This window comes from Lynx canadensis, chromosome D1 (genome assembly GCF_007474595.2).
Source record: "Lynx canadensis isolate LIC74 chromosome D1, mLynCan4.pri.v2, whole genome shotgun sequence".
NCBI classification, from domain to species: Eukaryota; Metazoa; Chordata; class Mammalia; order Carnivora; family Felidae; genus Lynx; species Lynx canadensis.
This window is the reverse complement of record NC_044312.2, coordinates 64,127,709-64,155,306: the sequence shown is the minus strand read 5'-3', so window position 1 is coordinate 64,155,306 and position 27,598 is coordinate 64,127,709. Positions and strand designations below refer to the sequence as shown.

The following is a 27,598-nucleotide window of genomic DNA, read 5'->3' as shown; positions in this document are numbered from 1 at the left end:
GCTCTCTCTCAAAAATAAACTTAAAAAAAAAAAAAAGCACTTGTTTGGTATGATTATGAGGCTGTGGATATATATCAGGGTTTATGAAAGTTAATGACTAAAACAGACGTTTTTGTAATAGAGAAAACAGGACTAGTAGTTCAGTTTCCAACTCAAGTCTCTGCCTGCTGGGTCATCTGTGCAGGTGGCAGAAATTCTGATTTCAAAGTATATACACTCTCACTTTTCCAAAGTCTTTTCATATTTATGAGGACCCATTATACTTTTGAACTCTTTATGGTTGTCAACAATTATAATACACTAGAACGATTCTCAACTCCTGGAAAAGCAAAAATTTTCCACTGGTCCATATGCTATCTACATCTTATAAACTATTTTATTCTAGTTAATAATACATTCAAGGCTGTGGTTGTTATTCCCAGGCACCTTCCTCTTATCTGTTTTGTTTTAAAGTTCTTTGTTGGTTTTTTTTGTTTTTTTTTTTGTTTTGTTTTGTTTTTTTTTAAATTTTTTTTTCAACGTTTTTTATTTATTTTTGGGACAGAGAGAGACAGAGCATGAACGGGGGAGGGGCAGAGAGAGAGGGAGACACAGAATCGGAAACAGGCTCCAGGCTCCGAGCCATCAGCCCAGAGCCCGACGCGGGGCTCGAACTCACGGACCGCGAGATCGTGACCTGGCTGAAGTCGGACGCTTAACCGACTGCGCCACCCAGGCGCCCCTTTGTTTTTTTTTTTAATTTGAGAGAGAGAGAGAACAAGCAGGGGAGGGACAGAGAGCGGGAGACAGAATCCCAATCCCGATGTGGGGCTCATACTCACAAACTTGACCTGAGCTGAAGTCAAGAGTCACACGCTTAACTGACTGAGCCACCTGGGTGCCCCATCTTCCTCTTATCTTGTCAACTAATCAGTTTGTTCTTGCAACTGTTTTAGATGGTACCCTTCTGGAATATTCTCTAATTCAAAATCTTTGAAGATGTAGGGAGTGTTTTACGTTAATACTGTTTTGGTACTCTTCATGTGGCTGTTTGGTGGAATCAACTGCTCCCTCACCTTGCTATTAACCCCCAATTGCAGAGCACAGGCAAAATAAGAAAGGATTCTGGGCACAATGAGGCATTATTAGTTTGCCCAAGGTTTTTGTTTTTCCCCTTATTTGCTCAACATACTTTAAGAACTACCCTATCATCAGGCCCACAATGTGGAAAAAATTATCAGGACAAGGAGAGTAGATACTTCTCCCCCTTCTGGAGGGGAACCTTTAGTACACAGTAAAGTGAAATCTTCACATGAAATTAGTGATTGTATGTACCTTTCCACCAGTACGCTCACATATAAGGGCTGACAGGAGTCTCTCAGGAATTTAAAGTTTTCTTAAATACTTTATATTTGCAAAGTTCCTACAGTAATTGGGGATCTTCTGTGAGGTAGCCTGGCAGAGGTCTACTGATTTATCAATGCTTTCACTGCTTACATCAACTAGAATCAGTGGGAATAGTAAAACAGCAAAATGCAATTTGACAATGTTAAGCTCAGCATGAACTATGCTTAAACCAGACTACCGTAGCCAGTCAACTGTCCACAGCTGTTAGGACATGAGGTCTAAAGTAAACGTAAAATTGAAACTTTCTCCAGAGCGTTAATATGAAGTCTATAAGACTATCGATTACTTCCAGGAGTTACCCACTATGGGAGAGCATCCAATCCTACGTAAGGCAGTGCTCAATTATTACAAAGCTCTGGTGAGTTCTGCCACCAAAACATTTTATTTACTGATATAAGGAGCCCCACTAGTTGACACAGACAGATGGCTTCCTATTTGAAAGCCTAGTAACTGGGTCTACCTTAAGGCTTATCAGTGGAAAACATTGTTCAAATCTCAGCTGATGAAAAAGATCTTACCCCAGTCCTGCTGCTCTGTCAAGTGCCAAGGCATTTTTGTCTTGGACCCATGGCTCCCACTGTAAGAAAACATATTTCCTTCCATTTAACAGCTTTTTGCTACTAACATGTTTCACTTGTAGACAGAAGAACCAATGACCTACTTCTCACTTGGGTTCCATACTAGAAGCTGCAGGTTACTGAAAATTCCTCACCATGTCCTAAAACTACTTCACAGATGGTAATACTAATACCCCCCCAACCTGGCCTGCCGACAATTGAACTCAACCCATGTTCAAGAAGCATCCAACAACTTTCTGGATATGCTACAAGTAAATTTCATCCTACAAAAACTGGGGAGACTTAAGAATTCCCAATGTTAATATAGTTCACCTGCCTATGGTCAAAAAGAAGGTCTTGTTCCACATTTTACTTGTGATTTCTACATATAGATTATAATTTGCTTCTAACAAATACAGGCCTATCCTGGCCTTTCATGCATCAAGGTTCTGCCTTATTTCCCCACCCCACCCCACCCCTCAAATGAGTCCAGGGATAAAAACTTCTAAGGTAAAATTTATTGCAATGATTTTTTATTTTGCTCTGGTTTGGTTTTATCTTGTCAAAACTGAATTAAAAACCCTTCACTGGAAAATAATATCTCCCTTGAAACCAGTCACACAAATGTGGGGACCTAGTAGGATTGCCAACCCTCTCACTTTCAGAGAAAATCAGACCCAGCACTAGGATCCACAGTGTGTGAGAATGAACAAACACCTTGACAGTTGACAGTCACTGTGCTCTTCTTCCTCAGCTTTCTGTACTGGTCACCGAGTTGCAATTATAAGGGGAGGGTGATTTGTTATCAAAACTTAAGTAAAACTGAGCCTGCTTAACACTGGCCCCAGTTAGCATTAGTACATTCTTTTCTGTAAGCGTTCAAAGATACAATAAATACACATATGGCTGCACTTAAATATAAATAATTTTAAATTCTGGGTCTGGTTTTTTTTTTTTTTTAATTTAGGAAATGTTGACATGGAACCATACAATGAGGGGTCTTTAGTGGGGGGGATGGAAGCAATTAAAAGTCCTGTCAGGAGAAAATCACCCTGAATCTGGGGATTCCTGCCATTCTATATCATGAAAATAGATTTAAGCTGGCCCTATGAATAGTAAATCCAGGCTGTAAAGTCTGTTTGGACAGACAAAAGTCTCAGTTATAACAAAAAAAAACCTCACAACTTACCTCAGATTCTGTAGTTTACACTCTGGGTTTTTCAAGGCTTCACACAAGGACTTTACTCCATTGTCCCCTACATCACTCCCTTTCAGGTCGAGATGCATCAGATTCTGGTTGTGAGTCAAGGAACTAGCAATATCCCGACAACCATCAGGGAAAGAAAGAAATCTCATCCTTCAGAATAAAAATAGGCAGGGGGGAATTACAAAATTATTCGTATCCTGGTTATAGCACTCACTTTCTTTTCAAAACCAACTCTTAGATAACTAAATATTCCTGCCGTTTCTTATTTTACTGTGGATTTCTCAGATTTCACGATTTCTCAGAAATCTGAGTTTCAGGATGTTGCTTAGAAAAATAATTGGGTTACTACTTAGATAGCCATTACATCCTGACAACTGATATCCTCAACTTTTTTTTGACCTTGAAGGAAAAGAAGGTAATAACATCAGGAAAAGCAGAAGAGGAGGTTTTGAACTCTTAATCCTAGGAATGACTACCAGAAATAATGGGGAATATTCCAAATACTTCATTACAGCATTAATTCACATTTAATCCTTTAAATAACCCCAGGTGAGTTTATAATTAATATCAACTGTTTGATGTGCAACATTAACAAAACATATCACTGCAAAAGACGCTGTCATCTTGTGGACTTTAAGTGTACAGAGACAGCCCAAAGCTAAATATGGGAAGAAGTTAAATATGCCCCTTTTTATTCCTAGCTATTATCTGCTATTCAGTCACTGTTAGCTATATCTGATTCTTCTGTAAGTGTCTCTGGTAGTCCCAAATGCCTAATATGCTTACACTGCTCACTAACTGTTCAAAACATCCCTGTGTAACATCACCTCTCCTCCCTTTCATCCACCACCTAACCTTCACCCTCACCCCCCTTCTAGCCAAGCACAGGAAAATAAAACTTTCACCTGTTTATAGCATTAACTATCATCATCCAGTAAAAGTGCCTAATGCACTCACTAAAAATAAATTGGAAGTACAATTTCACGTGTTAAGGAAAAAGGACTTGAGGAAGTAAGACCACATTGAGGTGAGAAAGACTAAGAGCTACTTTCATGGTGTCACCCCCTAAGGGACCCTTGCACTGTAAAAGAGGGGGAGCCACTTAACCCCAGAGAAGGCAGTAGCAATTTCAGGGCTTTAGATTGGTGACTTTCAGTAAAAGGAAAATGTAGGGGAGATGCCTGGGGGTGAATGAAAAGGATTTCCAGGAACCCCTTAATCATGACATCTATGCAGTTGACTACCCCATCTATGGTGCAAAACCAGACCAAATCTGGTACTTTAAATCTAAGGTCAGATCTCACTGAAAACATGGAGATTCCAAGGGAAATATTTAGGGAGAAGCCTGTCCCCCTCCCCTAAAAAAAGAACATCAATCTCCAGTGCTAATCGTTTGTTCAGTATTCAATACATATTACTGAGCACCAATTAGGCCTTGAGCACATGGATGGGCATTGAATACAGTACTAAATAGCATCAGTTCCAGCTCTTAGTAGAACCAGTAGACAAAAGGGGGAAAGCCATGTAAACCAGCAAATGTAAAAAAATGATAGGGTCTGTAGAATCAAATTAGGATATAATAAAGTAGCAAATGTTGGCCAGGATGAGGAGCAGCCGGAACTTTCATATATTGTCAGTAGGACTACAAAATGGCACAACCACTCTAAAGGGCTGGCTGGCAATTTATTAACAGGTTAAACATCCATCTGTAAACTGGCAGTTCCATTCCTAAATATTAGCCCAAGAGATGAGAACATAGATCACACACATACAAAATTCGTGCAAGAATAGTCATAGCAGCCTTATTCATTATAGCCAAAAACTGGAAACAACACAGGAGTCTATTCAAAAGAGAATGAATGAGCTGCAGTAGGTCAAACAATGGAATACTCACATCAGCAATAAGAAGAAACAGGCTACTAAAACATACAACTACATAGGTAAATTTTTAAAACATTTTGTTGAGCAGAAGAATACAGACACAACACATACACACTACATGAAGCAATCAAAACTATTTACAAGAACAGACAAAGCTAATCTATAGTTATAAATTTAGAAAGTGGTTGCCTTTGAGACTGGATAGGGTAAGAAAACTAATAGAAGGGGGTAGAAGGAAACTTCCAGAGGTGATGGAATTATTCTCTAGCTTGTTTTGGGTATTGGTTACATAGGTATATGCAATCATCAAGCTTACTAGACACTTACTATCTGTGCCTTTTATTAAATGTAAATTATTCTTCAAGAGAAAGAAATTAAAAAGAAAAGTAGTGTACTCCAGAACCTATCTTTGAAAATGCTATTGAGCTGCCTAGAATGCCTTAGATCTGTGTCCTTCCTCACGTACAAAATTCCTTATTGGGCCTCAAAAAACACATGTCAATAGCTGCTACACTCCCAGAACAAGTTAGTTATGCTTCCACATCCCCAGAGGTTTCCACTGGTGGTGTTCTTAAAGTAGTTTACACGGTGGATTTTAAATATTTGTTTACTATTGGATCCCCTAATAAGTAGTAGCCAATGGGACAAAGAAAGAAGGTGGAATAACTCCATTAGACTTTCTGATGCCAAACTTACAATAGCTTTTGTAGTTTACAGCTTGGATGCCTCAGTTCCTGATAAAAAGTCTTCATGGCTAATTCATTGAGGTTGCTATGACACAGGTCCAATTCTCTCAAGTGTTCATTTGTATGAAGCACTGAACAGAGATCTTGCCAGCAATGAGTAATATGACCACCATCCCTTCGCCTAGATAATTGAGAAAAAGAAAAGATGGATTTATCTGTTTCAACCAGGGCACCTGTCAGAAGATGGTGTTGGGTGAAAGGAAGTATACCCCAGAAATGGTGAGTACATCAGTGCAGGTCTGTTGTGGGCACAGTCCACCCGAAAATCTTCCTCTTGGCACCCCAAAGGCTTTGTTTGCCTAGTAACTCTCTCACCCCCTCAACATATTTCTTCAACACACAAAACTACACTAGAGACTTCAATTTGGAGGAAGAGACTTAGGAAGGACAATCCGGAGGTCTTCAAATACCCAAAGAGCCAGTATCAAGAAGAAAAATAAGACTACAAAGAGTAAGAATAGGAGTAATAGGGAGACATCTGGGGACAGGGTGGAGACTAAGAAGCCCGGGTTTTGAGCTCCAGTTCTCCCGTTGACTAGCTACATCACTTTAGGTAAGTCACATCAGTTCTAGGAGCTCTGAGCTCTCTTCATGTACGAAATGGAAATTCTATCTCCCTTCACAGGACTGTGGGGATTTAATAGTCAAATTTAGTACATACACAAAGGCACTCTGTAAATTTGTAACTGTTGTATAATTTAACTAATAGGCATACTATTGACAAACTCATTATAAACAAAGGTTAGTAAGGAATAAAGCAGAGGACATCCTTATGATTATAAGCAAAAGCTCTACAACAAAACAGTCCTGAGTCCCAACTCTGCCTTTCACTAAACTGGCTGATCTGGCAACATCACTAGCCTAGGCGAGCCTCAGTTTCCTCATCTTAAACAATGAAGATAATAGTATCTATTTCTTAGGATTACTGTGAAGATTCAGTAAGAATCTATACAAAATACTTAACAAATGTTTCCCATTGTAAATGCTAACAATCGGTAGCTGTTTTATTTATATTAAAATACATAAAAGTCTAGCATGTTGCCTTATACAAATAGCTGCTATAGGAGAGGGAAAAAAAGCATCTTTTTCCCTGTGGCCTCCTAGGTTCTCGCTGGGGCCCTCTAAATTGGATGGGCAAAAGACAGATTAACAAGAGAAAAGCATACAAATTGTATTAGCATGTGCATTGTGGACCTACATGGGAGGAATTCAGTGATGAGTAACTCAGAGATGTAGGCATTATTTGGGTTTATATAGCTAATTTAGTGGGGGAAAGGCAGAGGGAGAAAAGGCACTTGTGGAAAAACAAAGGACTTGTTGGAAAGATAAATGGACCCTTAAGAGAACAGAGAAGAGACAGGATAGTTTGTGACAACATCCACCTGGGTGTGGTGCCAACTTGCCTCCAAGAAGAAATTAGAGAAATTGCTTGCAGGGAGGGGATTCATGACAGTCGAGTTCTTTTTAGAGTCTCTGCTTGTAGGCAGGTAAGGAGTTTCAGGAACTCAAATGCTTTCAGCTCAGAATACTTCTAATGGAAAAGTGGCATATTTTAGGGTGGCATATCCTGATCTCCTTCACTACCCAATAAATATTGGTTTCCCCATACCTTACTTAAAAATTGGATTGAATAACATTGCAGAGTGCTGGCCTCTGTTATCACCTGAGGTCTTAAATTTGAGAAAACTAGGTAATACATCATTCATTCAAACATTTAAGTGCCTACTATGTGGAAATGCTGTGGAAAGGGTGTGTGGGTGGCTTAGTAGGTTAAGTGTATGACACTTGATTTCAGATCAGTTCATAATCTCACAGTTTGTGAGTTTGGGCCCCAATTCAGGTTCTGCGCTGACAGTGCAGAGCCTGCTTGGGATTCTCTCTCTCCTTCTCTCTTTCTGCCCCTCCCCCACTCATGTGCATGCTCTGTGTCCAAAAAAAAAAAAAAAAATATATATATATATATATTAAAAAAAAAGAAATGTTATGGGATATAATGGTGAACAAGACAGCAATGCTATTAAATTTACAACATTGTTTTGTTGTGGAAGACACTGACCCACCTATAATGTGCCTCTTAGAACACTGGGTTTCTCAGACTCTTATTTTAGCAACAAGGCCAACTCTAGTATTATATAACACTAGAACACAGATAAAGGGAAGGTAGCCTGAGAACTAGCAATATAATGGCCAGAATGTCTTCTTAATGTTTACTCTTGGGCATAAAATACATTCTAATGCCCTGGGTTCAATCACATCTTTAAACAGAACCACTAAGTCAGAATTGAGAAGACAGACTGAATGAGATTACTTACAACACCCCGAGAACAGTAAAGGTCATGGCATCCGAGCCTAGAATTTTCTCTCTCACAGCTAAGGAGAAATGAAATGTATGTCCTTACAAGGGAGATGGTTCTGTGATTGTACCTAATGGCAACAAGGCAGTGTGGGTTAAGCTGGAAAACCAAGGACTCACAATCCTATGTAGGACCTCAGTCAAATTAATACCTTTTGATACCTCAGGGTTTTTACTAGTAGGCTTTTACTAGGATTGTTGAGAGCCTAAATGAGCTGGGACTTAGAAGACTGTCAGCATATGGTCAAGCAGATGCTAGCTATTATCTGATGTGTGTTGAACCGACAATTGTGCACTTACTATCCAGGCAAACTTCTCTGAATCAAAGTTTTGTAATCTGAAAAATAAACTGAGATATGCTTTTGACCAGCATCGAACTGGGTAAGAGATTAAATTTCCCATGCACTAGATAACTATATACCACATACTTTGCCCTCAAGTTTAGTTAAATCTGGAGCTAATCCCATAGTTGAATTCTTCCCCCAGGCATAGATGGAGTCAGAAAAGGCAATTCAAGGAAGAGAAGAGGATAAAATAATAGGCATAAAACTTTAAAGACTCATTATTTCAAAATACTCATTCAGCCCCTACTATTTCTTACCCACATCGGACTCTCTCCAGTTAGGTGTTAAAGGGCTGAGACCTTTCATGAACTACAAAGCAAAGACTGACCTATGTCTAGGCTACAGGGAAGGTGAGCTAGGTCAGCAGCTTATAGAGGAACAGATAGATGCCCTATATAAACGAGCTTCAGCAAGAAATTCCCATTCCCTTGTTCTTCTGGAGGGCATTCTTTTTAAAAGTTAAACATGTACCATACTGGATGCAACTTTGTGCTAGGATGTGACCTGAAGATTATTTCTAGTTAAGGGTGTTGACAGGTGATAGCTCTCAGCTAAGCCCCTTTCTTGGCATTGCCCTCAGGCCAAGAGAGCCACTTCAGGCATATTTTTGTCCTTTCCTCACCAGTAGCCACGACTGGTCAATAAGGGGTTTCAGTGCTTCCCCTCCTTGCCTCAAGGTAGGACAAGGCTGAAGGGTTATCCTGGCTCTGGGACCTCAGCTCAACAATTCCTCCCCTCCTACCAATGAAATCTATTTCCCTCACTCCCTGACAGGGCACTTCCATGCTTACCAAATTTCAGCTAGGGGGCTTGAGTTTAACATCTTCTCAAATACCATGGTTATCGACAGTTTCATGGTCCGTAAACCTTGGCAGTGCTTAAGGCAGAATGAAGATACAAGCAAATGGATTTTCCCACAAATATTAATGACAATCTTTTGGAAATAGCTCATTGCCTGGCTTATATAAGCTTCATCTTGAGTCTCATACAGATAGAAAAACAACTCCAGAAATTCCACCTGCGCTGGAAAATCTTCACTGTTCCCCATCATCTCCAGCCACTGAAGTATCTTCCATTTTATCTCTAGTGACATTTTACAGTTAAAAGTTTTCTCCAATTGTTTTACTCGATCTTCATTCAAAAGGCCAAACAAAAAGCATTTCATCTGTGTCAGATGGGGGTCTTTATAACTGTTGCTTTCAAGCAACAGCTTCAAGTCTTCAAAAGACTGAAAGGAACTGTTCTTGGTTCCCCAGCTGTCTTGCAACATATAGAACATAGCTGCAAGAAACTCCTGAACGTGCAGGTGGGTGAACATGTAGCAATTTTCATACTCCATGTCCTTTTGAAGAATATTGAGGTCCAGGAAAATTGACACATCCGATTTAGATAAGCCATGCTTTCTGAGATTCTCCCTGTAAAATACAGATGTCATGGTCCACACTCCTTTGGCAGCCAAGTGGCACAGGCTGCTCAGTTGGGTTTGGCTGGGTAGACTAGGACTGTTTCCATCTACTGGTGAGAACAAGCTAGAGATATAGCAGATAAACAGAGCTGTTGTTGTTTTGCAGGTTAACGTGATGTCACCACCCTTCTCCATTTGCTGCTTCAGACAGGTACAAAGAAGCCAGCACACTAGGGGGACTTTACACATGCTAAAAACCATCTCATTGCTTCTTAGTGAATTGAATACTTGCAAAGCTCTCTTCCGGTCTTCAAAACATTGGTAAATATACTCCTCTCTTACACCCTTAGACATACCTAGCAGCTCTACAGAATGCGGATTCTTCAACAGAGGCTTCAGTTTCTTACAAGCTGTGAGTCTTGTTGTCACCAATAAGGATGACTCAGGGAGCATCACTTTCCTCAGCAGACTACTGAGAAGGAAGGACACTGGGTGTACCTGGGTCCAATCCTCACACAGCACAGATTCAGGTTCCTCAAAGGCGAAGTTCAGCTCATCAAAACTATCAATAATAAAAAGGAGACTGCTGGGCTGGGACATGATCCTTTCAATGGGGCCTTCTGTGCTGGGCCAGTCCTTTGATATCATTTGAACAAAACTTCGTTCTCTCAACTGGTTGATTTCTCTTGCATTGAGATAAAAAACATAGCTAAACCTCTGCTGGTAGAGATTTCCCTGGGCCCAATCTACCACTGCTTTTCTCACCAAGGTTGTTTTCCCAACTCCAGCAGGCCCCTGGAGCACCACTGTCTGTGGCTGCTCACCGGTTTTCACATCCACGTCAAACAGATGTTCCAACAGTTCTTGATCTTTCTGAGCAACTCCAGGATGGAAATCTTCAGGTTCTCCAAATAAACACTTCTTATCCCACGTGATACAATATTTTTCTGTTACTTGGGTTCTGTATTCTGTTCCATCACCTAAGTTAGTGAGAATAGAGCAGGAAAAAAAAAAAACACAGAAACACATGATCAAAGCGAATTCTGTCAATTGCCGCGTCAAGAACACTGGACTTGAAGTCAAGAACAAGCAATAATGTGCACTCAAATCAAAGTGCAGCTGGTTTAGGTAAGAATATAAGTAAAACTAAAACATGTTGCTATAGATTTAAAACATGCATAAGAAACTGACAAAACAAGAATGAATTTATGGTGGAAAGTAAAAATTAGATTTGCTCTAAAAATGTGTTCTCTTTGGGGCATCTGGCTGCGTCAGTCAGTAGAGCTTCCAGCTCTTGATCCTGGGGTTGTGAATTCAAGCCCCAAATTGGGCATGGAGCCTACTTAAAACAAAAAAAGAGAAATATGTTCTCTTTGTACTCTTCCTCTATAGAGGAAAAAAAAGATGCCTTATGTGGAGAGCACAGTCATCATCCAGATGAAAAAAGAACACAGGTCAATTAACAGTGATAGCCAGGGAAGACCTGAAGACATATCTGAATCTATAGATCGAAATAATCTGCCTTTTAGTAAACTATGAAGAATAATGAACATTGAAACATAGCCTGAAGAATATTTAAAGAAAAGAAAAATATTCCCTTTTCTAGATGTGTCTCCTTAGGTAAGGGAAACAAAAGCAAACCATTGGTTTGCTGCACAGCAAAATAAAAATCTTCTGCACAGTAAAGGAAACAATCAACAAAACTAAAAGACAACCTACTGAATGAGAAGATATTTGCAAATGATATATCTGATAAAGGGTTAGTACTCAAAATATATAAACAACTTCTACAACCCGGGGTGCTTGGCTGGCTCAGTTGGTAGAACATGCGACTCTTGGTCTTGGGGTTGTAAGCTCAAGCCCCATGTTGGGTGCAGAGATTCCTTTTTAAACATTTTTTAAGTTTATTTATTTATTTTGAGAGAGAGAGAGAGAGAGAGAGAGAGAGAGAGAGAGAGAGTGTGTGTGTGTGTGCACAAGCAGGGGATAGGCAGAGAGAAGGTGAGACAGAATCCTAAGCAGGCTCCACACTATCAGCACAGAGCCTGACATGATGCTTAAACTCACAAACCGTGAGATCATGACCTAAGCCAAGATCAAGAGTTAGATGCTTAACCGACTGAGCCATCCAGGCACCCCAATAAATATTTTTTTAAAGAACTTCTACAACTCAATGCCAAAAAACCCAAATAATCCAATTAAAAATGGGCAAAAGACATGAATAGACATTTCTCTAAAGAAAACACCCAGACGGCCAACAGACACAAGATTTTCATCATCACTCATCATCAGGGAAATAAAATCAAAACCATAATGAGATATCACCTCACACCTGTCAGAATGGCTAAAATCAACAACAATAGAAACAACAAGTGTTGGAGAAGATGTGGAGAAAAAGGAACCCTTGTGCACTGTTAGTGGGAATGCAAACTGGTACAGCCATTACGGAAAACAGTATGGAGATTCCTCACAAAGTTAAAAATAGAACTACTATACAATCCAGTAATCCCACTACTGGGTATTTACTCAAAGAATATGAAAACACCAATTCAAAAAGATATATGCACCCTATGTTTATTGCAGTATTACTTAAAAGAGCTAAGAAATGGAAGCAGCCTAAGTGTTTACTGATAGATGAATGGATAAATAAAAAGTGGTATATACATATGATGGAATATTACTCAGCCATAAAAAAGAATGAAATCTTGCCATCTGCAACAACATGGATGGAGCTAGAGAGTATAATGCTAAGCAGAATAAGTCAGAGAAAGACAAACATCACATGATCTCACTCATGTGAAATTTAAGAAACAAAATAAATGGACAAAAGGAAAAAAAAAAAAAAACAAAGAGACAAACCAAAAACTAGATTCTCAACTACAGAGAACCGATGGTTACCAGAGGAGAGGTGGGGTGGGGGATGGGTGAAATAAGTGATGGGGATTAAGAGTACACTTATCATGATGAGCACTTGAGTAATGTACAGAATTGTTGAATTACTATATTGCATGCCTGAAACTACTATAACACTGTGCATTAACTATACTGGAATTAAAATTAAAAATATATTCCAGTGTCCAAGCAAAGTGAAAACATAGTTTCACCCTTACCTAGTTAAGTCCAATTCCTTCTTTAGATCTTAAATGTCACTGTTCAGAGAAGCTGTCTCTGAACCCCAATGCTAGAATAGTTCTCTTTCATTTTTCTCAAAACATGCTATATTTTCATTCACAGTACATCTCACAAGCTACAATTATTTTTAAACGTAAGTAATTCTTTTCTTTATTCTACCAGGGCATTCAGTACAAACATCTAACACAATTCATGTCCCACTAGATTATGCTTAGATCTCCTCCAGAAGAAGGTAGGTATTGCAAGGCAGATACACTCTACTAAATATTATACCATAAAAAGAGTAACACTTAAAAGAAAATTGGGATTATGAGGATGATTGGTTCTTTTCTTGTTTTTTTTTTTTTTTTTTTTTTTTAATTTTTGGGACAGAGAGAGATAGAGCATGAACAGGGGAGGGGCAGAGAGAGAGGGAGACACAGAATCGGAAACAGGCTCCAGGCTCTGAGCCATCAGCCCAGAGCCCGATGCGGGGCTCGAACTCACGGACCGCGAGATCGTGACCTGGCTGAAGTCGGACGCTTTAACCGACTGCGCCACCCAGGTGCCCCGAGGATGATTGGTTCTTAATTTTTAATGTTTATTTATTTTTGAGAGACAAAGTGTGAGTGGGGGATGGGCAGAGAGAGAGGGGGACAGAGGATCCAAAGAGGGCTCTGTGCTGATAGCAGCGAGCCCAATGTGGGGCTCAAACCCACAAACCATGAGATCATGACCTGAGCCAAAGTTGGACACTGAACTGACTGAGCCATCCAGGTGCACCTATGAGGATGACTTACTTTCTTCATGGTACTTTTATCTATCTTCCAAATTTTCTAACAGTTAATTTCTATGAGAAGGAATCCTAATTTCCTAAATTTATGGCCAGTAATAAATACCATAAGAATAAACTTCCTTACACTGAATCAGAAATTAAGCTCAAAGCAAAAAGTTATCTTCAAGATCACTTAACACAGGAAGCATTTTTTATTTATTAGTGCTTGGAATAAAGCAGGTGTCAATTACTTCTTGAGTGAAGTAATGTGGCTCAGGAGCACCTGGGTGGCTCAGTTGGTTAAATTGGCTCAGGTGGTGGCTCAGTTGGTCCAATTCTTGGTTTTGGCTCAGGTCATGATCTCATGGTTCGTGGGCTTGCACCCCACATTGGGCAGCATCGAGACTGCTTGGGATTCTCTCTCTGCCTCTCTCTGCAGTCCCCCTGCTTGCTCTCTCTCAAATAAACATTAAAAAAAAAAAGAATAATAACATGGCCCATCAGAAAGCAGCATAGCTGGGTTAAGAATGATTTCTTACTTGATCAAGTTTATTTCTACTGTAATTCCATTTACACGAACTAGAATTCAACTACATGGAATTTAAAGCTAAGCAGGGGGGATGGAAATGGTATTGAACGAAGACTAAGAAGACCTGGTTCTAGAAACTACATGCTGTATGGACTAGCTGGTCACCACTCTTGGAACTCAATTACAGCATCATTTCTAAAGGAAGGAAGTAGATATGATAAGCCAAATAGTCCCTGCCAAACTCAGGGACTCTCTAACTTGTAAATGAGACGCGAATATACCTTTCTTCATCAGACTGTGAACTTCTGACTGGGCATTTCCAAATACTATGCTCACTGAGGCCCTGAATTAACATGGCCCAGATTTTGACCTCAGCCAGAGAGCCAGTTTTGTTGACTCTTTTTGAATAATCATCAACAGGTAGTATATTAGAAGTTAAGAAGAGGTGAACAACTGTCTCCTGGGGCATAACCCCCCATCACATTTCAAACACTCAACCTCCTCCCAAATCTGACAACAAAACAAAAACCCAAACATCTGCTCACCCTGCACTGCCTCCTGCTCATCTTGTTCCTCTTGTGTCCTGGCATCCTCTGGTCCCAGGGAATGGGCTGTCCCTGCAACAGGTTCCAACAGGATTGTGAGATTCACCAAAAACAAGGAGAGCTTTACTGACAGCCATAACAGGGGCCAGAATGGCCCTCAGTGGTCCAATTCTAGGACACCTGGGCTTAAGAAAAGCAGAGCCAACAGAGCCTCAGACTCCACCAGCTTAGCTGGGGGAGAAGTGATGTGTCAGCACCACTGTAGCAGGGACCTCTTGCAAGGCCCTCCATCCTGTAGTTAGGGCAAGTGGTCTAGCCTAAGCCTGGTCTACACTGACCTCGCAGGGATATGGTGAGGTTCCTAGAAAATAATGAATACACACTTTGTAGCTGTTAAAGCCTTGTAAAGCATACGAGTAAGGAAGTTTTGACGTCTATAATATTTCATACTTAGGAATGACCAGAAATATTGGCTTGGTTTATGCCCCTTAACAAAATTTTGCCCATTCCTCCTATGTTAGCAAAGATTTTAAATCATATTCGAAATTACTTAAAATTTAGTGCAACCTAGGACTATCTGCAGCAGTTCAGGCACAGGAACACCAGATGGGACAATTATTATCACTCAGTTCCTTTAATCATCATAATTGGTACAAGATGGATGAATTACCCCCAATTAAGGAGCCAGGCTGAGTAACAATACTCAAAATGCTCTTGCCTCTTCAGTGTTTCTCAAATTACCCAACAATGGTTCAATCCCCAAGTCCCTTTCATAGAATCATCCCAATGGGCCTCAGGAAGCACATCCTTCTCCCACCCCCAGATAGGTCCCCAGCATCACTCACAGTTGATCTCTGCTCTTGCTCTCTCACACAGATCCTTCAGGTTCATCTTGCCAAAGATTTTGAGAGCCACATCCCAGGCTTGTTCCCCCGGATAATATTTGTTCATCAAATTAGCCAAGTCCTCTCGCTTGGCCTTCTTCACCTCAGCCCAGGGTATCTGGCAGCACCCGGATTCCATGGTCTCATTCTTTAGAAGTAACTTGAATTTATTCAATTCCTCTTTGTTTAGCTCCTCCAAATACAAGAGCAGCCCAAAATCAGGAAAGAAGGAAGACGATGACCCATCTGTCATCTTGTCCACGGATCAATACTCAGGCTTCAGTGGGGGAAACAAAAGAATGTGAATAAACAGGACTGATGGAAAAGATTAGAAAAACAAAATCCCTATAAAAATACAAATTCAACAAATGTGTTGAAGCCCAGTGTATTAGGCTCAGTACTGACCTAGTGCCTCCTGGAACACATTTGCTGTCATAAAAACATGCCTTTAACACAGACAACTGTATGTTTCTTCCACTTTCCCAGAGTTACTCCCAGTCCTACCACTTATGAGCTGTTAGGAAATAGGGGCACCTGGGTGGCTCAGTCGGTTAAGCGTCTGATTTCAGCTCAGGTCATGATCTCTCACTCAGTTCAGGAGTTCGAGCCCCATGTCGGGCTCTGTGCTGACAGCTCAGAGCCTGGAGCCCGCTTCCGATTCTGTGTCTCCCTCCCCCTCTGCCCCTCCCCTGCTTATGTGCTCTGTCTCTCAAAAATTAATAAATGTTAAAAAAAATAAATAAAGGCAATTCATCTCTCTGAGCCTCAGTTTACTCTCCTGCAAAGTGAGAAGATCAGAATCACCCTCAGAGAACCATGGTATGGATTAAATGAGGTAGAGTTCATATATCACCTGGCACAGAACAAGCTCCTACTAAGTACTGGCAACTCTCCTCATCCCTTCTCTCCCCCACCAACACCCAACATAGATCTCAGCTCCTGAAACACTGTTATTGCACCCCAGCAATGTATCATTATTCCTGAAGCTCATACAGTTGAGATATGCCACCACCTCCCTCTTCTGGTCATATTATCACTGGTCACACATCCGTACACAGCCAATGAGGGTCTGTTCACACCCACTCCCCAACACCACACATACTCTGGGTGTGTTCCAAATTAAAGCCCACCCAAAACAGTGCTCTCTCATTTCCCATACCTCAACTCCCATGACCATATTCCACTCTGGCATTTATCAGCAAAGACTACTCACACTTAAACCGCAGGCTCCTATAACCCAGTCTCTCCTAATACCTTCCAGGTAACTGAGCAATTTCATGCTCTCACTCCCACTAGGACAGCTCTTCAAAAACTATCAAATCCTCCTCTTCTGAGCCCGGTTTTCCTCTTATTTATCAGCCACTTAAGAGCCTTATTCAGTTTTTTATTCAGCACAGGCACCTGCAGGTAATCGCTTAACCCAGGTCTCCAAGTGCCTTATATCCTTTTCAGCAGTTGGCTAGAGAGTCAGAACTAGTAAGTGGTACAGACAGAATTGCCTAGAAATTCAGAAAACCTAGATCTTTCCCGTCTTCCATAATACCTACCCCTATTCTTGCTAATGGGCCTGGAAAAGAAGGATGGGGGAAAATGGAGAAGGGGATTTTACTTCTTAAGCAAAAATTGAATTACCTCAAAATTACATAGTAAATCAGGACTTTATCCTACAGTAATGAGGGAGCCATCAGCTGTTTTAGGGTCTCGCCTTTTGTGTGTGTGTGTGTGTGTGTGTGTGTGTGTGTGTGTGTACTGCAGAGAATATTCTAGTTTACAGATTAGGATGGTACCAAAACAGTTTCCAACAATAATTTTTTTTAAAGAAGCAAAAAAAAAAAAAAAAAAAAAGAGTAAATTTGAGGAAACTTCAAAGGATAAATGAGATTTCTCCAAGACAGGAAAGCTATGGTAGGGGAGGGGAAATGAGGCACAGAACACACACTAGGGTCCTGCCTAGAAATTTCCAGATTTCACTGTGCCTGGGCCAATCTTTTTCTTTTTGTAACAAAGGGGCTCTTTCTCCTTTTGTAGAGCTCTTGGCTCCACCGGTGATCTGAACCTCATCAGCTTCTAATTGTTAAAGGACTTAATTCATTAGTGATCTCCTGTCTTAACGTCTCCCTGACCTCTCAGCCCTTCTCACTAACATTTAAACATGCCCAAGTCTAGCCTTACACAAATGTTCCCTTTACTCCACATCCCCTTCATCTTCACGCTCAAGCTTCTTCAGAGTCTTCTATACTTTACCTATAATTCCTCCTCAATCCACTGCGATCTCACTTTTGCCACCAGAATTCCACTGAGATAACTCCTACCAATTACCATCTTGCTACAAAACCCAACAGGTATTTTCGGATTCAACTTTCATGTCTAGAAGAAAAATGACAGTACCTACCTCTGCAAAGATTAGAAGTTACTGTGTGCACCTAACTTACAGGGTGCCATACATATAATAAAAACCTTCTTGGTATTCTCTTTCCCCTTAACTTTCACAATCTGATACTTTTTTTTCCTCTTGCCTTTCCAGGTGTCTCTGTGAGCCAAGATCTAGATGGTTCTGAATCCTATTGGATTTATACTCCTACAAGATATGTGCAATTCTGACAGAAAGTACCATACACTGTGGCCTCCTTCCCAAAGGTTTTATGCTGTTCTTGAAGGAATTGTTCTTTTTCCTTGTTTTGTGGTCTTCCTTTGTTTGGAAAACAGATGCTGTCTGGTGTTGCTCCTCTTGTGTGAAGGCATTCATAAATTCCAACATGTTCTGAACTAAAATGGGAATCCATGGTCTAAGAGGATTTCAATTTGCAAATTTATTGATATAAATTTTTGCTCTTTATAATTAAAGCCTGTTGTTCAAAATATTCATTCCTCACATGTTAACAATGACATTTATTGAGGATCTATAGCGTATAGGTTATGAAAATTTTCTTTACTCTTAAAAATAGTCCTGAAGGTTTGGCTTTTATCCACATTTTATAGAATCAAGGATTCAGAAACTAAGAAACTTGCCCAGGTTAAAGAGTTGACAAGTAGCCAATCAAACTACAAAGGTCATTCTCCTTCTACTAGGTAGCCCTTCCTTTTAATTTCACTCTATTTTTCTAGGCATGGGGGATTCAGGGTTAAATGCCATCTGTGTGGCCATATTCTGTGATACTGGATCCTGTGAACACTGGGCTACAGGAAGAGGAACCTCTAAATATGCAGTGGCAATCTTCTGAGCTCTTATAGGACTCTAGAACACAAAGGAAGGAGGGATTCTTTTCTAGAAAGGGTAGAGATGAGAAGGTCTGGGGGAAGTGACACTTCATCTAGAAAATAGGATATTCCCACCCTTTTCATATACTCTGGCCTGATTTTCTTTCTTGGTTGCCCTTATGGAATCGCCATAAGGAATGGAGTTTCTCAATCTCACCACTACTAACATTGTTGGCTAGATAATTCTTCACTGAGTGACACTTAGGTGCACTATATAATGTTTAGCAGCACTGCAGGACTCTAGATGTTATTAGAACCTTCAATCTCCCATAGTTGTGACAAAGTGTCTTCAGACATTGCCAAAGGTCCTCAGGGCAGCAAACTGCCCCCAGCTGAAACCATTTCCAAAGCCTTACCCTCTACTGCTGAGTATGTAACTCAATCAGTCCTTCTCTAGGATGCTACCATAATAAACACATCAAAGAAGCAGAGTAGATAACTCAGGAAAAGACAATCTCAAAAGATTTTAATGTATAATAGAAGGAATACTGTAATTGAAAAGGGAAGCATTCCAGTGCAGATTATTAGGACAACTGATAAACCATTCAGAAAAGATTAATTAGCATCCTCACAGAATTAATCTAGAGTAAATCAGTAAGCCATTAATACTTCAGACCAGAGGAGGAAAAATAGCAGAGAATATTCATTATAGCTTAGGAGAAGGGGGACTTACCAGCTTGGGCACAATAAGGGAAATGATTGAGAACCAGCATGAGTATTAGGAGATATAGTTAACTATGTTGAAGTTAAAACCTCTTGTCCATAAGAATTCAAATACAAATGGCAAATGAAAAAACAAGCAAAAAAGAGAGTGAGAACGCAAGCAGGAGAGGGGCAGAGAGAGAGGGAGAGAGAGAATCTCAAGCAGGCTTCACGCCAAGTGCAGAGCCAGACACGGGGCTCAGTCTCATGATTGTGAGATCATGACCTGAGCCAAAATCGAGTCCCGTGCTTAACCAATTGAACCACCCAGGCACCCCAACAGCAAAAACTTTATAGGAAATTCAGCAAATAGAGTTGGAGTGTAAATCAGTAAAACCACTTCAGAACTGTTGACATGAACTATTAAAATTGTAGCTATGCACCCAGACTCAGATCTTGGTTCTAATACTGTTCTCCAATAAAAGGAATCAGGGCTCCTTGAAGAAACTGCAGGTTCTAGGGTTGGGGCTGGGAATATATAAAAGAAGCCTAGAGCTCATAGTGCCAGAAAGGAAAAAAGGATGGAGTAGATCAAAAGGACATAGAAGCCAACTGGAAAGAGCTCCCACTGGCCAAAATAACATACTATATTATTATAACCCAAAGTAGAAAGCAAATATCCAGGAGTCCATATGGCTATACATGAATGAATGAATGAAGGGAAAGAGACAAATCTCTCTTAAAGAATTCAAAATTTAATATTTTATGTAGATATTCCCTCCTCCAGGAAGTAGATCTTAACCCCGTTCCCCTCCTACCCAGGAGTGTGGACTACACTTAGTGATTTGCTAAGTGGGGAAACCTGATAAACACTGTCTCAGCCTGGTGATCAAGGTTAATACAATCTGTCATAGGTCATTGTTAATAGTTTGTACCACTGATAATGATGTGAGGAAAATGGTACATCACCACTGTCATATTCCTCCCCTAAACCCCAAATCCCAGTCTACACATGAGGCAAACATCGGACAAACCCAAAATGACATGTTACAAAATACCTGATCGGTAGTTCTCAAAACTGTCAAGGTTATCAAAAAAAAAAAAAAAAAAAAAAAAAAAAAAAAAAAAAAAAAAAAAAAAAAAGGCATGGGGAGGGGGGGAGACTTAGAAACTGTCACAGACCAAAGGAGACAAGATGACCATATGTAATACAATATCCTGGAAAAGACCCAAGAAAAGAAAAAGTACTATGAAACAGTAGTGAAATCTGAATTCAGTGTGACTTAGTTGATAGTCTTCATTGATTGCCTTAGTGGTTTCAAATACACAATAGTAACACAAGACGTTAAAATAGGGGAAATTGGGTGAGGAGTATGTAAGAACTCTTTCTGTAAATCTAAAACTATTTCTAAATAAAATGGTTATATTTTTTTAATTGGAGATCTGCATCCCCTATGGCCTATAATTACTGTCCTCAGAATACACCCAACAGAAACATGGGTGCACAAACACTAAAAGATATTTAAGAATAGCCACAGCAGCATTGATTGTAATTCCCAAGTACTAGAAAGATCCAGGAGCCCATCTATAGAACCAATAAATAAACTGTGGTAAATTCATACCATGAAATCCTATACAGCAATGAACATATATGATATGCAGCTCCCTGTCACTAGGATGAATCTCACAAATATCATCAATGAATGAAGCCAGTCCCAGAAAGATTAAGTACCATATAATTCCATTTATAGAAAATCAAAACTAGGGGCGCCTGGGTGGCTCAGTCAGTTAAGCGTCCGACTTCAGCTCAGGTCACGATCTCACGGTCCGTGAGTTCGAGCCCCGCATCGGGCTCTGGGCTGATGATGGCCCAGAGCCTGGAGCCTGCTTCCGATTCTGTGTCTCCCTCTCTCTCTGACCCTCCCCCGTTCATGCTCTGCCTCTCTCTGTCTCAAAAATAAATAAACGTTAAAAAAAAAATTAAACAAAAAAGAAAATCAAAACAACAAAAAAAGAGAAAACTATACTGTTTATGGTTGCACGTATAGGTGTTAAAACCATACTTTTTACATAGGCTGGGGTAAGGAGGTAACTACCTATAAAAGTAGATCTAACACTACCTCTTCAGTTAGGGAGGTGTTAGTGATCAGGGATATGCCCTCGAGGTGTTTAGATTCTGGTAAGTTCTTTTCCTTGGCTTCCTATGGGTCTACATGGATGATCACTTGGCAATCACTCACTAAGCTGCACACTTATGTTTAATGCTGTCTTCTATGTGAACTACAGTTCACACTAAAATATGGTTACTTTTAAAAGGTTCAGGGGTTCCTGGGTAGCTCAGTTGGTTAAGCATCTGACTCTTGATTTCCGCTCGGGTCATGATCTCCAGGTTTGTGAGTCTGAGCCCCAGATAGGGCTCCGCACTGACAGCGTGGGATTCTCTCTCTCTGCCCCTACCCTGCTTTCATAGGTACATATGCACTTTCTCTAAATAAACAAACTTAAAAAAGAAATACTTTACATAAAAAGGTTAATATTACCAGAAAGACATAAGACAAATAGGTTAGAAAAGCACTAAAAACAAATTATTGCTAATGGGCTATTCATACAGGGGGGAAAGAGGTAAATAGCTAACAAGTATTTCAGAAAATGTTCAAACTTAAGCAGATATCAAAACTAATACATACCAATGACATTTCACAATCAAAATGGCAAAAATATTTAACTTTAAAAAACCAATACAACATGATGATGAGAATCAACTGCAGCTGATACTGTCAGCATGTTAATAGCTATACCCTTGGAAAGCTCCATGTCCACAACTAGGAAGAACTTTAAAAACACTGCATGAGTTTTCAATCAGTAACCTCTCTCTGGGAAATTCTCCAATGGAAAGAATCCCAATTATAGAAATAAGGTTTTATGCATAAAGATATTTTTTAAAAAAGTAAATAATTGTCAAATTAAAATTATGATTAATGAAACAAATGCGTTAAAAATATGGCACACACTTGATTTTTCAGTCCTTAAAATGACCTCTTTGTGCAGCAACAAGCAACACGTGCTGGGTTAAAAGCATATGGTAAGACAATCAGCATTAGATCTAAGTAATTCAAACAAAACCTCTGCATAAAAACAAAGAAAATATGCCGAAATATTAACCATGGTTGCGTTTTGGGTTTAAGGCAATTTGTGACAATTTTAATCAGAATACATTCCTTAAATAAATCGAAAGGTAAAAGGAAGGCAACATCAATTTGTCAAATCCCAAAGAGATGAAGAAATTAATGCCCATCGGCTGCACTTGAATTTGGCAGGTGGAAGCTCACTGGTAACCACTGTAGAGAGGGCAATTTTAGGTCACTGCTAGGGGACAAGGGTTGGGAGTTATTTAAAATCTCACTACTATGGGTAGATGTGACTGGTACAGGGAGCAAGCATGCACTATTCTTTCTAGAATTTTGCTAGTAAGGAGGAGAGAGAGAAACCGGTAGCGTGGAGCACAGGGTCTGTAAAGTTTTTGGCTGTTTCACCTTCAGTAGGATGAAGGGCTGAGAGTGGGCACAAAGTAGAGGAAAAACGGCAGAGCTCAGGTGGAGATTATTTCCAGATTGAAGGCTAAACACCTGCTCCCGGGATGGGATGTGAGAGGAGTGCCTTTATTTACCAGGTATGACGAAAGTGAGCATAATCCTACCACCTGACCTGTTAAGAAAACAGGTGCTGCACGCGAGTTAAGGACCACACAAGGTCCCCACCCGAAGCGGACTCCTTACCCACGTACCCACTGGGGTCGGGGTGACCGCGGCCTCGCAAAGGGCAGGTGGTCTCTCTCGGCGGTCCGGCCCGCGTCCATAGGCCCACCGCGTTCTCTACCCGAGGGGTCTGATGGTTCCTCCTCCTGGACCACGGGTCGGGGTCTCCATTCCCTTCCCTGTCTTCCCTAAGAATATGGGCGCTGAAAAGGCCCTCACAGGACCTAACATGCTAGTTTAGAACGGGCAATACACCGCCGGAGAAGAGGAGGGTCATTCCATACCTTGGGTCACAGAGGGGGTCAAGAGCGAGTTAAATCCCAGTGCTGAAAGCCACGAGCCAAAGAGGGAAGGCGAAAAGTGAAAAAAACGCCTCAACAGGTACCTGCGGCTTGATGTGAAATGGGAGCTCACTCGGACTTTTTATGCGCGAGGTCCCTACGCAGCTGCGCGCTGGAGCAAACACGTGGAGGACTGCGCCAGGCACTGACACTTCTCCACCGGGCCAGTGAACCCCTTTTCCCATTGGCTGGCGGAGGGGGCACTGCGCCCACGCGCCCACGCCCCACAGGAGCCTCAGACTCGCCTGGTAGGCACAGCTCCTCCCAGAGGATAGTGTGCGATTAGTGTCCTCTGAGCGCAGCACCCGTGCGGGCGCGTGACTCCTTCCCTTTCTGGTTAACCAAGAACACGTGCGCCAGGGGGGTCTGAGAGTTGGACCCTGGCTGCAGATGACCTTTCCCAGATAGGATGACCCCCAATAGGCAGCATCACTTTACTCACCCATCCAGTAAACCATATAATTACTGAGCACCTGCTTCGTGCCTCACGGTTTTCTGGACCTTTTCTAGATGGGAATAAAACATCCAAAGTTCGCAAGTACGTACATCTTAGGAGAAGCTAGCAGTGTTAACAGGTTTGGGTTCCAAAACCATTTCCAACATGCTTATAAAACCATTAAATAGAACACATTTATTACATGGAAAATAAACTGAGATGGTTAAAATAAGTTTCAGAAGCTGAGGGTCCCAAACTGTGCCTTAGTAAAAGTGAATTCGACTTTTTCCCCCATTTTCATTTAATTTACATATACCTGATATATTTAATTTTACATAAGCACTTAAGTATAATATACATACATTTTAAAGATTTTTTTAAAGTTAATTTATTTATTTTGAGAGGTGGGTGGAGCATAGAGAGAGGGAAAGAGAGAATCCCAAGCAGGCTCTGCACTGTCAGTGCAGAGACCCATTTGGGGCTCGAACTCACAAACCATGAGATCATGACCTGAGGTGAAATCAGGAGTCCCATGCTTAACCGACTGAGCCACACAGGCACCCCAGTGTCATACATTTCAGTGCAACCCTTTTTGTTTCTTTTCCCTTTTGGTTTAGCCTTGTCATGAAAAGCCACCTTTGTGAGGAAGAGCATCACTTGCCTTTATTGCATTATCATTAAAGATAATTCGGCTTTGTTGTTTCTCTATTTTGCTACAGTTTAATTTTTTGGGGCTTCTTTGTCTTAAAGTGCACAATAATAAAATGGAAAATGCAGAACTTCTTAATAACTACTAGCAAAAAAGCATCTTAGAAAAAATGTTAACATGTCTCCTCATGCCCCTGGAGCTGGAAGCAGAGACACTATTCTTAGTAAAACTGCACTAATAAGGTGGGAAAATAATAAAGGCAATTAAAAGCACATGCATCATCTATGGATGAGGACGACAAAGCTCATAATTCATTTTTGTTAATTTTCTATGGACACAAAAATATGTTCTTTATTCTAGGGATAGAAGTTTCTATATGCCTCTTAAATCAAGATTTTTAATTATACCACTCAATTTCTGTAGGACCTTATCTTTTCTCTCCTAGATCTAATTCTGACACAAATGTGCTGAATTTTCCCACAGAATTGTATTTATCAAGTCCTCAGAATTTATAAATTTTTGCCTTATGTATTTAGCAGGTTTGATACTATTATGCTTCCTCGTAAATTGTGCCTTTTATCAATGTATAAGATCCATCTCTTTGATTCTGAACTTTCAATTAGTTTTCTGTAATACTGAAATTTCTGCTTTTTGTTTGCCTGGTAGCTTTTCGGCCAACCTCACAGGTGTTTATTGTAAACAGCATATGCCTGGATTTTGTTGCTTGACCCAGTCTGTCTCTCCCTTTATATAAGAAAATTCAGTCCATTCACCTTAAGCACATGGGTTGATAATATATTGCATTATATGCCACTTTAGGTTCATATTTATTTTACATCATGAATTCCTCTGCTTCCTTTCCCATAATTTTTCTGATTTATTTCCATCTTTATTTGCTATTTGTTTAGAATGCTTTCTTGAACTGTTTCTTCAGATGGAGGGGGCCTGAGTGATACAGACTCTGAATCCTTTTGTTTTTTCAATTGTTTAATGTTTATTTATTTTTGAGAGAGAGACACACACACACAGAATGTGAGCAGGGGAAGGGCGGAGAGTGGGAGATACAGAATCTGAAGCAGGCTCCAGGATCTGAGCTGTCAGTACAGAGCCCAACACAGGGCTTGAACACATGAATTGTGAAATCATGACCTGAGCCAAAGTCAAACCCTTAACCGACTGAGCCACCCGGGTGCCCCTAAAAGTGCATTTTAAAAATGAGACTATAAAGAGTGACATTGCCAGCTAACATTTGATGTTTTTATGTGCCAGGAATGCTAAAAAGCAAATTGCATGGATTATCCCACTATTCCTTAACAATCAGGACTAATACTCTACCAGTTGGAAGCAGTGTGGGAGAGCAGCCCACCTCAGTGCTCGCTCTTACTGGTCAATGTCTATGCATTCAGGATCTTAACTAAAATCTTATTAAAATTTTCATCTTACACACGAGAAAACTGGGGGTGAAAGATTAAATAACTTGCCCAACATCACTTAATGGGTAACACCACGGGGTTTAAAGTCAGTTCTTTTAGACAGCAAAACCCAAGCTCTTAAGCTCTGTGCCATATAACTTCTGAATGTGTAAGCCAGAGGGGGTCCACACAATGATTTTCAAAAGGTGATCTTGGGAGTCATAAGAAATTCAGGTGTTCATTTCCTAGTGGAGGCCAGACGGGTAGGCCCTGGACCACCCACTTCTGCTAAACGTTGAACTGTAAATACATAGTTTAACATTTATAGAGTACTTCCTATGTGCCAGGGACCAGTTTAAGCATTTTGACGACACTAACTCAGTTAATTCTAACAACAAGCCGGTAAAAAAAAATTATTATGCTGCCTATTTTAATGATGACACAAAAAGGTTGTTATTCAGCCAAGATCACATCCTGAGTGGGTGGTGTGGTCAGAATAGAATCCAACGAGTCCCTTGCTTTTAAAGACTACCCTAAAAAACGTTCCTTGACCAATATTTGAATACTACTGATCCAGCCCAAGCTTGAGGAGAAGCGCCTAAGGAAATGAAAATATTTTCCTAAGATAACATTGAACAAGATAATAGAAGAGCAGCAGGTGATTGGATCTCTTTCTAGAACTCCTTCCCACGGCTCCACCTCGGTCCCCACCTTGTCTTTCTCCTCTCTGCCAAGACTCTCCAGAGAGCCCGGGACTTGGCAGAAAGAGAAGAGGGAGGAAGGAGGAAAGCGCGACCCCTCTACCGAGTCAGCAGAAGCCAAGCGGGTCCTGGGCAACCGTAACCTGGAATTTAAAAGGTCCTCTTTGTGGCTGCGCGACTCCAACCTGGAGTTTAAGGACAATGCTCGGGCCAGAGCTAGTGGGGTGCCTATTCTGCCGAGGGCTCAGGACAGCGGGAGCAACCACCTCTCTCCCCCCAAAGGCGAAGTGACAGCAAGGGTTTCCCCAGGTTCCTGTTGGGGAGTTCCGCACTGGCGGGTTGTGAGGGTCCCAGAATTCTTCGAGGCTGGCCGCTCCATTCCCTGAATCCCCAGCCACCCACCCCCCCCCCGCCTTTCCAGAGTCCCTAAAAGCACCTGGAGTAGCCCTATTTCGTTAGCATAGGGGCGGGGGGGCGGGCGGTGACTCGGTCTTATTCTCCACTCAGAGTTCGGAGAACTCAGCTCTCCGGTGCCCGAACGCCGGCGATGGACCGCCGAACTGAGTCCCGGGCCTTCTGTCCAATCAGGAGCCACGTTCTCCGGCGCTTTCCTTTCCTTTCCCGCCCCGCCCCTCCCGTCTCCATGGAAACACTCCGAGTGTCTATTTGGAGGCCCGGGGC

The 27,598-nt window shown here is 41.0% G+C and overlaps 1 protein-coding gene across 1 annotated transcript in view; it reads right to left on the bottom strand.

Moving 5' to 3' along the window:
- NLRP14 (NLR family pyrin domain containing 14) overlaps window positions 1-15,976 on the bottom strand; it is a 39,087-nt gene extending 23,111 nt beyond the window's left edge. Inside the window, exons 1-5 of the mRNA XM_030333757.1 lie at window positions 15,685-15,976; window positions 14,840-14,911; window positions 9,266-10,859; window positions 5,728-5,892; window positions 3,133-3,300 (exon numbers count right to left, since the gene is read on the bottom strand). Coding sequence (XP_030189617.1) covers window positions 3,133-3,300; window positions 5,728-5,892; window positions 9,266-10,859; window positions 14,840-14,911; window positions 15,685-15,976 — 2,291 coding nt within the window. The remainder of the gene's footprint in view (window positions 1-3,132; window positions 3,301-5,727; window positions 5,893-9,265; window positions 10,860-14,839; window positions 14,912-15,684) is intronic.
- Window positions 15,977-27,598: the final 11,622 nt, after the last annotated feature.